At 41.4% G+C, this 14,263-nt stretch overlaps 1 protein-coding gene across 2 annotated transcripts in view; it reads right to left on the reverse strand.

Moving 5' to 3' along the window:
• Positions 1 to 3,054: 3,054 nt before the first annotated feature.
• Positions 3,055 to 14,263, reverse strand: part of LOC106060573 (synaptic vesicle 2-related protein-like) — a 40,949-nt gene continuing 29,740 nt past the window's right edge. For both annotated transcript variants that reach the window (XM_056006837.1, XM_056006838.1), the window contains exons 11-16: positions 13,229 to 13,305; positions 10,737 to 10,850; positions 9,445 to 9,556; positions 7,571 to 7,652; positions 4,789 to 4,878; positions 3,055 to 3,745 (exon numbers count right to left, since the gene is read on the reverse strand). In XM_056006837.1, coding sequence (XP_055862812.1) covers positions 3,629 to 3,745; positions 4,789 to 4,878; positions 7,571 to 7,652; positions 9,445 to 9,556; positions 10,737 to 10,850; positions 13,229 to 13,305 — 592 coding nt within the window. In that variant the 3' untranslated portion in view covers positions 3,055 to 3,628. The remainder of the gene's footprint in view (positions 3,746 to 4,788; positions 4,879 to 7,570; positions 7,653 to 9,444; positions 9,557 to 10,736; positions 10,851 to 13,228; positions 13,306 to 14,263) is intronic.

The raw sequence follows: 14,263 nt of genomic DNA on the forward strand, positions 1-14,263 counted from the left end.
TTTTTGTAAGCCTCACACACACACACACACACACACACACACACACATAAACATACTGTTACGATTCTCTCTCCTGACAAGGCCTTCTGTAACCACTGACCAACTCAACACATCTAACTCAAGAACAAAGAGTTGCCTTTTTTAAAATAAATGTCTACACTAAAATATCAGGCCTTCTTCCCTCGTAAAACAGCTATATTAGGCTTTTTCTCGTAGAGCACTTTTTCATATGGTTATGGAGCCCTATTTTAGAGATACACTCCAGTCCACATATAGTACAAGCTATGGTGGCTTTCGCTTTGATTCTCAGAGCTCGCAAAGACCTTCATTCAGGGAACAGTACCAGGAAAAAGGAAGCCTCATGAGATTCATCGTCTCTTCTCGACTGACTAATTAACAAAGATTGGTTAAGAATTGCATCTAGTGTAATTTGTGGTAGCTTTAAAAGGAGTGTTACCTGAGCTAGCCAGGAAAACCAGTGATTTGGTTAATATGCATGACTAAATGCATGACGCGTAGGACGTAATCATCTTCTTTTTTGAAGTAACGTCTGTATTATATAAGATAAGATAATGGTTTTGTAAAGCTCAATTACCAGATTTGCTCGGACGCTGCACCTGACAATGGCCCGAATGCCCATATAGCCAGTCCGCCCCTGCAATATAGTCATGCATACTAATTAGTGACGTTAAACTCTGCCAAGTTGTTGTCTTTCCTGGCTGATTCAGGCAACCCATTCCACGCTCTAGTACAGTGTTCTGCAAACTGTGTTCCACGAACTACTGGGATAATTAACTAGTAGGCCACCACGTGAACTCACCTCAATAGAAACAAAAATCGAAGTGTTCAGATAAATAGTCAGAATGTGCGAAGTGTTCCTTTAAGGCAGCGGTTCTCAACCTTTTAAGCTCGACGACCCCTTTTAACCCCCCCCCCTCCCTCCCACTCTGCTGCGACCCCCCCCCCCCCACCCCCCCCCACCCCCCAGACAGCAATAGAAGAATAGACAAAAAACAATCCATATTTTCAATGGTCTTAGGCGACTCCCTGGCAAATCGTCAATCGACCCCCAAGGGGGTCGCGATCCACAGGTTGAGAACCCCTCCTTTAAGGGAAAGTTTTGAGAAGCACTGCTGTTATAGCAATAGGATAGAAAAAGCATGGAGAGAGCTATTGACGCTACTCGACCAGACCACTTTGCTGGCTTTGTGAGAGAGGAAACGGGAGGGGGGGGGTGTTGTTCGTCAGGAAAGAAGTAGGGCAGTGAATGTGAATTCCTGGAATTAAAGAGTTCCCCCTTGCCTACCAACTTGACTGTGTCTGGCGTTGTTACTAAACATACACCCGTGATCTTTTGCTGTTTTACTCTCGATGAGTTGCCTCCCGTAGATATATTGCAATAGACAGGGCAAGACGAATGTATAATCTATATTTAGTAACTTGTATTTATTGTAATAACTTAAGGGAGGCAACTCAACGAGGCAACGATGTTTATTCACGAGGATATCACAAGTACATTAAGCTATAGTTTACGTTGCCTATTGGTAAATCTGGCACCGGTGTAGACTGAAAAGTTGTTCTAAAAATATTTCGCATTCAGGATAGTTCCGGATCAGGTAAAAAAAAAAAAAAAACTTGCTAGAATTTGAATCTAAATTTAGAAGGGAACTGAGCGAAGGTTTTAGTTGTTATGGAATAGCCACGTGATTTGGTTACACACTTGCAGCTAGGACAAGAGGACATAGATATGGGACTAGAAATAAGGAACACCAGGGCCAGACTTAGGCACGGGCAAAAGAGGCACCCGCTGATGGCTAGAGTATCCAATTTGATGAGGGGGGGGACCTCAAAGAAAAATTAGAGAAAAAATAAATGGCTAAATTTTGGGATCAATTCTCAATCCGAGTAGAGCATTATGACTTGATGTTTACTAGTTTGGTCGTGCGGTTTGCGCGCTGGGCTGTCGTTCGGATTTATCGACGGTCGAGGGTTCAAACCCTGCCCACTCCCATCCCCCGTCGTCCTACGGCCTGGTTGGGTTGTATTCACGCTGGTCTGTCATTCGTGTAAGTACAAGGCAAGGATGGCTGGCTGACTAGTGCGATATGCGCTCGGGACTGTCGTTCAGAATTCTCTATGGTCCCTAGCTCATAATCTGCCCACTGCCATCCCCCGTCGTCCTGTGGGAGGTTTGGACTAGGAAGTAAACTATCTTCAACTCTGAAGGAACATCCGAAACATGTCAAACATTTTACAAAACAAACAAACTCTGTCTCTACTATGGATATTGCGGTATATGAATTTCAGTTATTAGTCGATTTAGATATAGATGGACAGGTTTTAAATAAACTTTTTTTCGGGTGTTTCTTTTTTATTTTTTTTTAAGGGCCACCAAATGCATTTCGCCTAGGGCCTGCAATTATCTAAGGCCGGCCCTGGAGACACGCATAGACTAGGAATGAATCCGTTGACTAGTATTGTAGCAGCTATATTGTTGCCCGGTCGTTGGCTTGTAGCCCCAAACATTTGGTAAACTCCAACCGGTGCAGGCGTTTTATAGTTTTGCTGTAGAACATTTAAATAAACTTGAAACAAGACTCTAGTTTTAAAAAAAATGTCAATAAAATTTTTATTACATATATATCGATTCAACTGTAGCGAAGATATGTGTAGAAATACAAGGGAAATAATAATTTAAACAAGTTATGACATTAAAAATACACGGCTTGTCTTCCCCTTTTTAAACCTTTACACTTCTATTTATTCCATTGACCTCTGACAGATCCCTCCATTACGTCATCGGCTTTTTTTTGTTCAGTCTATACAACCGAAAACATCCGCCCTACATTGGAAACAAGCACATAACACTCTCTGACACAGCTCTAGCAAATAACACTCTCTGACACAGCTCTAGCAAATAACACTCTCTGACACAGCTCTAGCAAATAACACTCTCTGACACAGCTCTAGCAAATAACACTCTCTGACACAGCTCTAGTTTATACGATGATAGACTTGGAAGCCCTCCTTTCTGCTAATGACCAGTGTTGTAGGTCTCAGGGTTGTTTACTGGATGGTATAAATTTGAACTAGAACTTGTGACTAGAGTAAGGTTGTTTACTGGATGGTATAAATTTGAACTAGAACTTGTGACTAGAGTAACAGATGAACAAAACACCTTTACTAGCATATAGCAGATGTCAAAGTGTATAATAGATATGTTATTGTTACCATCAGGTACTGATAATCTAAACAGTATTAGTGTTGCCTCTTCACCAACAGTGGTGACACAAATTCAGTTGGTCCTCCAGACACTTAAAGGCTTATATTTTATTTGATTAATCCATTCCATTACATGGTGTCAGCAGTGGGTTAGTCCTTTAAAGTGAAGTGAGTAGCAGGCAACTGTTCTGTAATGTGTACTGCGTTAAGTCTTTATGAAAAAATGAAAACAGATCCGTAGAACATGTTTAACTCATTAATATGCATGACTAAATGCATGACGCGTAGGACGTAATCATCTTCTTTTTTTTTTAAGTAACGTCTGGATTGTATAGGATAAGATAAGAAAACGAAAAAGTCTCTTTAATTCAAGTTTTCGTTTCGTTTTTTTTTTTTGTGTGTTTCTTCATTTCATTTCTCTGTTGGCTGTTTCTATGGGCATCAACATGGCCGCCAGACCTCCCAGAAGTCCTAGCACACCAAAGCAAGAGATCGACCAGTAGGCGGATTCTTTAATGAGAACCTGGCGAAACACAGTTAAACATTTCAACTAACAAGATAAATATTACAAAATACTTTTTTAAAAAAATAAAGCTAAGAAGGTGTCATTATTTATTGTATAAATTAGTTTGGATGTCATGTCACTAAATTTGTAATAGATCTAGACTAACAATAATAAATCTGTGTGATTAGAAATCATTTCTACTAATTGTTTTTGTTTAGCCCAATATCATGCTTTTAGCTTTCTCAATGCGCTATCATCTTATCACTTGTCTAGACTAGCTAGACAGGGGTTCTCAACCTGTGGATCGCGACCCCCCTCGCGGCAGACTGGAGGATTGTAAAAAGGGGTCGCCGAGAACAAAAGGTAGAGAACCGCTGAGCTAAGTAAAAAAAAAAAAAGGGGGGGGGGGTAAGAATGAGTAAATGCTGGCGTGATCGCTTTTTAAATGCATTTGACTTGAATTTGAACTCGCGAGCTCAACCTTCTTCAAGCCAATAAACTAACCACTGTGCCACCGAAGTGCTCATGAAGTTAGAAGCTTTTATAGTTATCTATTATTAGTTTCGTTAAGCGACGCCTCTCGACACAAAGCACAAAGGGAACTAATTCATCTTATACCACCACAAGTGCAATTTCTTTGCCTTGTTCGATACCAAACAAAAGTATTAATTACCATTAGGTAATTAACTAATTGGTAACTTTTTTTTTTTACTGATTTTTGTGTCGTCAGGTACAAGAAATAATAGCGCGAAATTTCAACTTCCTCCAAGATTGGGTGTTGGAAAAAAAACGTGTACAAACTTTGTACCAGGAGAATTGATTTACGTTTTGAAGAACTGAAGACCATTCAGCTGTTTGGGTTATTAAAAATCTACATTATTGTTTTTTTTTTTAATTAAATTTATGTAGACCTATATTGAGTTGTTTCAAAAAAACGTGAGTTGTATTTTTGTTGTCTTGTTTTTAACCCGTAACTCTATAACTAGTAATATAAACGTTGATTCCACCAGAATGTGGTAAATAATTACGGAGAGAAAGAGTTAAGGTTCAGCAAAGTTTACCTGAGCGATAAATGGGGCTGCAATGATTCCAACCCGAGACACGCCGCTGCACCATCCCAAGCCTTTAGCTCGAAGTGACGTTGGGAAGAGCTGGAAAGCAAAAGTAGCGTTCGGGTCAGAGGTAACACCAAAATAAATTTACATTTTTACCCCCCCCCCACCTCCTTATAACAAATCGTAACAAAACTCAAACCTCTCAAACCCCGTAGAGCAGGGGTTCTCAACCTGTGGGTCGCGACCCTCTTGCCAGGGGTCGCTTAAGACCATCGAAAATATGGATTGTTATTGTCTACTATTCTATTGCTGTATGTGTGTGTCGTGGGGGGGGGGTCGCGGCAGAGAGGGGGCTTGTAAAAAGGGGTCGCCGAGTTTACAAGGTTGAGAACCGCTGCGGCGTAGAGTAACATAACAAGAAAATTTAAATTTAACAAAAAAAACTATGTGTTAATTATAATTAACATTTCTCCCAAATTACATTTTTCATCATGGTATCCATAGCAATGACGGGAGAATTATGGACTTCTATCGGCGCTTCGATGACGTATTCTTTTTTTTCCCTCCCAGTACAGTGTAGGTCCCCTCCCAGTACTGCACGTGTAGGTCCCCTCTCAGTACTGCACGTGTAGGTCCCCTCCCAGTACTGCACGTGTAGGTCCCCTCCCAGTACTGCACATGAAGGTCCCCTCCCAGTACTGCACGTGTAGGCCCCCTCCCAGTACTGCACGTGTAGGTCCCCTCCCAGTACTGCACGTGTAGGTCCCCTCCCAGTACTGCACGTGTAGGTCCCCTCCCAGTACTGCACGTGTAGGTCCCCTCTCAGTACTGCACGTGTAGGTCCCCTCCCAGTACTGCACGTGTAGGTCCCCTCCCAGTACTGCACGTGTAGGTCCCCTCCCAGTACTGCACGTGTAGGTCCCCTCTCAGTACTGCACGTGTAGGCCCCCTCCCAGTACTGCACATGTAGGCCCCCTCCCAGTAATGCACATGTAGGCCCCCTCCCAGTACTGCACGTGTAGGCCCCCTCTCAGTACTGCACGTGTAGGCCCCCTCCCAGTACTGCACATGTAGGCCCCCTCCCAGTACTGCACATGTAGGCCCCTTCCAAGTACTGCACATGTAGGCCCCTTCCTAGTACTGCAAGTGTAGGCCCCCTCCCAGTACTGCACGTGTAGGCCCCCTCCCAGTACTGCACGTGTAGGCCCCCTCCCAGAAATGCACATGTAGGACCCCTCCCAGTAATGCACGTGTAAGCCCCCTCCCAGTACTGCACGTGTAGGCCACCTCCCAGTACTGCACGTGTAGGCCCCCTCCCAGTACTGCACGTGTAGGCCCCCTCCCAGTACTGCAAGTGTAGGCCCCCTCCCAGTACTGCACGTGTAGGCCCCCTACCAGTACTGCACAAGTAGGCCCCCTCCAAGTACTGCACGTGTAGGCCCCCACCCAGTACTGCACATGTAGACCCCCTCCCAGTACTGCACATGTAGGCCCCCTCCCAGTACTGCACGTGTAGGCCCCCTCCCAGTACTGCACATGTAGACCCCCTCCCAGTACTGCACATGTAGGTCCCCTCCCAGTACTGCACGTGTCTAGCTGTATACAGTATCAGTCTGCCGCAGCTTATTCACTGCTCAGTTTGTATCGTACGACTACACCAACAGGCCTGGACGATCCACTGTCTTTCTACAGTGCTGGCGTTACCCACGCTAGGCTGACCCATTCAACCATTGTGCAATTACAGGACAGGGGCGTAACTTGTGAATGGCACACTACAGACACACGCACACCGACATTCGTTCACAACACCATGGTAAGTGAAAGTCGGGCCCGCGAAAGTCAAGGGACCAGTGTAGCTGTTAAAAAAGTATAATTTAATTTATAAAGCGCGTTAACAGACATATTGTAGGCTGAAGGCGTTGTGGCATGACAGACCTAAACACGAGAGTTAAGATGACAAAATGATTTTAAAAATTTGTTATTTCGATGGAATATTTGTTGTTACGTAACAAGTCTTTCCGAACCCCCCCCCTCCCTGTAACAAATCGTAACAAATGTGTATACCCCCTCCACCCCTTTAGCCGTTACGTAATATCCATACGTTCCCAAAGTGACTTATTACTGTCATACGTAACAATGTAAGGTCTATGTGTGGTAGGTCTATGTGTTGTAGGTCTTTGTGTTGTAGGTCTATGTCTTGTAGGTCTATGTGTGGTAGGTCTTTGTCTAGTACGTCTTTGTGTTGTAGGTCTATGTCTTGTAAGTCTATGTCGTGTAGGTCTATGTGTGGTAGGTCTATGTGTGGTAGGTCTATGTGTGGTAGGTCTATGTGTTGTAAGACTTTGTGTTGTAGGTCTTTGTGTTGTAGGTCATTGTCTTGTACGTCTATGTGTGGTAGGTCTATGTGTGGTAGGTTTATGTGTGGTAGGTCTATGTGTCTTGTAGGACTTTGTGTTGTAGGTCTATGTGTTGTAGGTCTATGTGTGGTAGGTCTATGTGTTGTAAGACTTTGTGTTGTAGGTCTTTGTGTGGTAGGTCTATGTGTTGTAGGTCTATGTGTGGTAGGTCTATGTGTTGTAAGACTTTGTGTTGTAGGTCTTTGTGTTGTAGGTCATTGTCTTGTACGTCTATGTGTGGTAGGTCTATGTGTGGTAGGTCTATGTGTTGTAGGTCTTTGTGTTGCGTTAGATCTTTCATATGTTTCTGTTGTTTGTGTCATTCTGTTGTGTAGGTGTTTGTGTAGTCTAGGTCTTTGTGTTGTGCAGGTCATGATAATGTTGTTACCTACCTCAGCGATGTACAAGTATCCGCCCTGAGCTGCTGCATTGCCCAGGGCCCTAGCAATAAACAGCAAAGCGACAAGTCCGCCCCTGTAAAGGCAAACGATGTAACATTCTCATTAGCCTTAGTCCAAAAATTACCAAATACATACATATAATATAATATAATATAAGATAAGATAAGATAAGATACTACTTTGATGGTGACCATGTGCAATAAATTAAGTACACGTTATTACGAACACATTATTCTACGTCAAAGAATTAATCTTCGAAACTAAATAACTCTTGGAGCGTGGTCCCGAGCTTTGGTTTTGAGAGTAACCAAATAATTTCAAGTGCAGCTATTAACTTTCACAGTTTCGTATTTATGTAAGTCCAGAAATCTAAGATCTCGATTCCTATTTCCTGGTGATAAACTGCAAAAACTGATCTCGTTCTCACTACTCGCTGATGCGCCTGTATTTGCGACGATGAACTTATAACCGATGATCTGCGGCGGGTAGATTACAATGAAGTGTAAATGATCATAAAATATACACACATAAAAATAGGCAACGAAATGTCGACATTTTCGACCAAGCAACCCTTGTCCCCGTTGAAGTGGAGATTATGGACATTCAGTCAGAACGACAGCGACCTCGGAAGTCTTCGTCGCATTGTTTTATTGCCCTTTGTTTTGTGTATAAGATATTAATGTCGCTGGAAAAATAAAGAATTAACTTTTTTTTTCATTTTTATTTTAACAACAAGCTAACAGTCGTAGTCTCTTGATCATTTATTTATTGGGTTGTTAAAAAGTTTTGATTTTGAGATGAAAAATTGCCTTGGATAATTATTTTTAATTCCGGTGTTTACAAGATGTTTCCAATTGTTGTATTGGGCACCTTTCGTTTTTATATCGGTATGAATATTATCAGAAACAGTTTGGTGACTGTACATGATCAAGGGAGACAACTTCATTTTTTTTTTAAATTAGACATTAGAGTTATTAGATCAGGGGTTCTCAACCTGTGGGTTGCGACCCACTTGAGGGTTGATTGACGATTTGCCAGGGGTCGCCTAAGACCATCGAAAATATGGATTGTTATTGTCTTTTCTTCTATTGCTGTGTGGGTGGGGGTCGCGGCAAAGTGGGTGATTTTTTTAAGGTCGCCGAGCAAAAAAGGTTGAGAACCGCTGTATTAGAGGGTCATAACCATAGACATATATACTATCTAGACTGGACTTAGAAACTTTTTAACACTACAAAAAATGTCGTGAAAATTTTCTAGAAAGTTGGATCAAGGCGTTGTTTTGTAAAGTAGTTATAAGAAATATGATTGTTATTGTTTTCAACCCTAACCAATGTAACATATAATTTAATTTTTAGATCTAGATCTAGTAACTGAAGATTAAAATTAAGAGTACTCTCGTCTCATAATTATTATTTTGCATTTTTTAAATACATAATCTAGAAAGATCTAGGTAATTAATATATTTAAATGTACATAAAGATGATTTAAATCAACATGAATTATTTCGATCTAGAATTTTTGAAACATTATCTCAATGGAAACAAACAGGAAATGACTTTGTTTCATATATTTGCCTAAATATCCGAGAAATGATTTTGCATTATTTCTAAACTTTGAAAACTAAAGATCATTACTTTTCTAAGACAGAAAAGATTGATTGGGGCGACGCCCCCTAGAGCCTGAAAAAAGTTTACGTACATAAAAATCTAAATATAGATTGGTCCGTGTATCGATCAGTCGCGGATAAGAATTTATTTCCGGTTTCCAGTCCAGATATAATATACAAGTCTATGGTCATATCAATGTAATTATGTTTTTACAAAGTCCTACGATGGCGCCAGATGACCCAAATGTTCAAACCTTACCTGGGCAGACAGATATTACACAGAAGTATGGCGACACTGAAGGAAAAGTGCATGATCGTCTGGACGAACTTTCTACCATAACATTTCATTAGGAACATTGAGATGAACACACCTAGGAAGGGGGGAATAAATCTAGATGTCATATCTTCATGAGAGTTATGTCCCTTAACAAAAATGAATGAAGCAGAAAAATCAAAAAGTTATGTTTTTAAAAGCTGGAGTAATCGGACTTTAAGTAAAGTTATATAAAAAAAAAAGTTCCCCTTTTAGACCTAGCGATTTAAAGGGCAGACGATATTAAGGTCATCAGTTTCTTTGGCCAACGGTAACGAGTAGTGTGTCACGTGGGCAGCACAACGACCAACCGCCTTTACTTCACCCAACTAAAGTTCAGGCAGCCCATTAGAGTTGGGTGGACTCAGGGGTGGCCCCAAAAATCACGAAATTAAAAAGCCCAGGTTCGGAAGCCGAGCGCCCACCCATCCCCCACACTCCAACCGACATTTAACCCACAGGAATGTTTCTTGTAGGGGCAAAGATAATAAGATTAAAAAAAATCTTATTTAGTAAGCATGAATAGTTAGGAAGTGCCGCTTAAGTGTTTCAAGGAAGCGCTTAAGAGAGTATGTTATAAGATATAAGATAAGATATAAGATGATGAGATTACTATATTATATTGACAGAGGTCATTGCAAATAATGGTTAGTTTCACATATCCTTGAGAAGCAAAGAAAGTTCACTGTTAAAAAATGTATCAAAATACGACTAACAGAACATAAACCTTTTTTTATTAGCAGACAACAGCTTTGTCTGCATTATACCTAGCAAAATATGTAGGTCTCAGTCGGGTCTATGGAGCAACGCAAAATGCCGCTAACTTAGAGAGTTAAAAGCCATTACTTATAATAATATCTGACAGGATCATTCAAGTCACGTGATGTTATTTCTGCAATCTCATTGATTAAGGCAGAAAGGATCTGTCCGATTGGAATCAGCGATAGTTCCTCTCAGTGCTAACGCCCGTGAGTTAGGTGTCTTAAATAAATAGACTATAAAAAAAAATCTAGGGGCGAAAAGTGGAGATAGATTTGGGCACCACAGCCTTAACAAATTGAGACTTATCTTGTATCATTGATACACGGGCTACACGGGATATAAATTAGGTTGGACTGATCACTGTCAGACTCTGTCATCTAATGTTAGGTCGATTCTTCTGGTCAGAAAAATTAATTATTACTGTTCAGCTTTGTACCTTGCGTACCCGGTGACTGGTAAGCGCTTAGCTTGCTTACCTGGCAACTCACTGAAGGAGGTAATCATGAAGTCGACATAGTCGCTGGTGGATAAGGTCTGACAATATGCTTCACAAGTTTCACCCCCCTTTGTGCCGCCACCGTCAGTGTACCCTGAAAAGATGCGAGATAAAATGGTGTTATACGAAAATCGACATCGTCATCATGTGGTCTGCTCTTGGAACAGTCATCATGGTGGCATTGAGTTCGGACACTTCCCTCTTTTAAGGCCTAGCGGACACTTCCCTCTTCCAACATCTAGCGGACACTTCCCTCTTCCAACGCCTAGCGGACACTTCCCTCTTCCAACGCCTAGCGGACACTTCCCTCTTCCAACCTCTAGAGTACACTTCCCTCTTCCAACGCCTAGCGGACACTTCCCTCTTCCAACGCCTAGCGGACACTCCCCTCTTCCAACGCCTAGCGGACACTTCCCTCTTCCAACACCTAGCGGACACTTCCCTCTTCCAACGCCTAGCGGACACTTCCCTCTTGCAACGCCTAGCGGACACTTCCCTCTTGCAACGCCTACCGTACATGAGGTTCCGGCTTGGACGTGAGAATCTTTTCTTGAGAAAATTCAAACAAACCAAATCGAGTCTGTCACCTTCACCTTCACCTAGCCTTTAGTCTGTCGGGGCATCACACAAGATTTATCGGCCGTGTCCATTCACTCTGTCTTTAGCCTTGAATAGAACCTCTTTCAATGGCAGTCCCGTCCTTGATGCTGTTTTCCCCAAAGGCTTTCTCTCTCTCCCCCATTTTCTTTATCCTGGTATTGTTCTATGAAGGAAGGTCTCTGCGAGTTCTGAAGATCTTCTTCCATTGTGTGGTATATGTTGTTGGTCTCCTATGTCGTCGATAACTTATTTCCTTTTTTTATGTTATCTTTATAGGTTCGGTTTAATGTGAATTTAATTTAAAAAAAATATTTATACTCTTATTTTATCCTAATTAGAGGTACTTCGTGGTACGCGCGGTGGACGAGCGGTAAAGCGCTTGGCTTCTGAACCGGGGACCCCGGGTTCGAATCCTGGAGAAGACTGGGATTTTTTTTATTTCGGGATCTTTTGTCGCCTCTGAGTCCACCCAGCTCTAATTGGTACCTGACTTTAGTTGGGGAAAAGTAAAGGCGGTTGGTCGTTGTGCTGGCCACATGACACCCTCGTAAACCGTAGGCCACAGAATCAGATGAACTTTATATCATCTTCCCGATAGACCACATGGTCTGAAAGGGGAACTTTACTAGAGGTACTTCGTACAATAGTTCAATCAAATCATATAGAATATCTTGCATGGGAAGTAACTTTGTAACTTTGACATAGATCTAAATGGTTGCTATTAGGTCTAAAATTCCGATACAAAATAAACTACGCATGCAAATATGTATGCCTTATAAAGATCTTCACGACAAACTGAACAATGTCAAGGACTCTAAATGTTGGCAAGCAAATGCAAAAAAGCATTGAGTTTATCAACAAGATTTCTATTCTGTATACCGAAAACAGCCCAAAAATAAGCTAGCTATTTATAGTTTTTTTTTTACCTACAAAGAGGAAAGCCTCTACTATACTGTTAAGTCTGTAATTAAAATATTTCAAGCAGAAATGAGACATTTTACTGCGCAATTGTACAAAATCTGCTAACATACGGAATAAGTTGTTGGCAAGGCAACGTCTCATCTAAACTGTTGCAACGTCTAGAAAACATCATTAAAAAAGTATCAAAAATTAGAACTACGCCAGGTCGTCGCGAAGTGGGCGACTGCTGTCAATCAAAACAAGAACGGAGCGGTACAAAAACTCGTTCGTACCTCACTCGGTCAGACTCTATCACCGCCACTCATTGATCAGGGAACATGAAATGCACCAAGATACTGTAATTACACCACATTTAAAGGAACTTTTTGAACAAACGTACCTAAGAAAAATCGAAAAAATCTTGGAAGACAACGGCCACCCGCTCCATCAGAACTACGCCAGGTCGTCGCGAAGTGGGCGACTGCTGTCAATCAAAACAAGAACGGAGCGTTACAAAATCTCGTTCGTACCTCTCTCGGTCAGACTCTATCACCGCCACTCATTGATCAGGGAACATGAAATGCACCAAGATACCTGTGTGTATTCGCTGAATGAACTCTTTGTGTTGTCTGTTGTATTTATGTGTGTGTTTCTGTTGTGTTGTCTTTATATGAGAAACGAGTCCTTGTAATCACAACAAATTTCCGTAAGGATCAATAAAGCAGTCTTAGTCTTAGTCTTAAAACATTATCTTTGTAATATAAACATAAGAATGAAACAAAGAAAGACAAATGTAGCACTTAATTTGCGTTTTAAATAAAGAAAATAGTATCAAAATTTGATAGATCTATATCTATTTCTATTTGCAATACATGTATTTAAAACAGTAAAGGTCCACCTTCAGACCTTACGATATATAGGTCAGACGATGTTACTTTGGGACAACTCCAATGTTTTTGTTTAGCAACTCACCATGGCAACTGTCGTCATTCTCAAACAGACTTGTGGTCAAGATGGAGGAACCGTAGTACGCCGTGTTGCCACTGACACTGGAGAGTGGACAGAATGGAAGCAGACAATTAGTGGACCCTCTAAATTAGGTCAAGTGAGTGGTACGCTTAAACGACAAGTTAGACAATTCAAATAAATCTTTGAGTAAAGTTGAACGTAGTAATGTCCCCTAAGTACGCTCTAGAGAAGTATCTGAAAGATGTAAATTAATTGAAGGAAATGGCTTGATTGCAGACTAAGTCTTCAATGTATACACCAGTAATTAGCAAACATTTTAAAAAGCGGATCTAAAACTTGTAAGGCAAATTTTTGCTGTCCATAATATTTTTTTAAAGTACTAAAGCAGAGTTTTACTTTCACCACTACGTATATCTTAAATCTATTTGAACCGTCGGGGCACCACACATGATCTGTCGAACTTTTTTCTCCATTCCTGTTGCTTTCTCTGCCCTCCTCTTCAGCGTGCGTTATATTTTAAAAAATGCTGAAATTTAGTTTTAAAATTCATCTCATCTCGTCAGTGTTAAGGCTTCCGCGCGGTGTTGATTCTTTGAAATATAACTAGTGTAGATCTACGTCTGACTGGAAGTAACACTGAACTCGAACTACTTCAGTAACACCGGCGAAAGGCCGAAACAATCAAATTGCTGATGTTGTTTTACAAATATATTTGATAATCAAGAAGGGAATCGTCCGATGTCAGCTATGTCCGTAAATCCGTATATCTATTCTACTGCTCTACACAATGCGTCTTCTTTTAGCGTCACTTAGAGCGTTCTTGTTTTTTAACCCACTTTACGTCATCGTCGCTAAGTAAAACTTTACCCTATTCCCGAAACAAATAACTAATTCCTAATCATGTCATAACACTGTGGTCCCGCAAAGAACACCAACCAGCTTCCTCCAGGCGTCTCGGTTCTGGATGAATTCATCTGTCCCCAGATCTTGTCCGTCTGCTTCCCGATTTTGGCGCCCTGTAATTCAGGCCTCTTCATC

The sequence above is a fragment of the Biomphalaria glabrata genome, chromosome 12, assembly GCF_947242115.1.
Source record: "Biomphalaria glabrata chromosome 12, xgBioGlab47.1, whole genome shotgun sequence".
NCBI lineage: Eukaryota > Metazoa > Mollusca > Gastropoda > Planorbidae > Biomphalaria > Biomphalaria glabrata.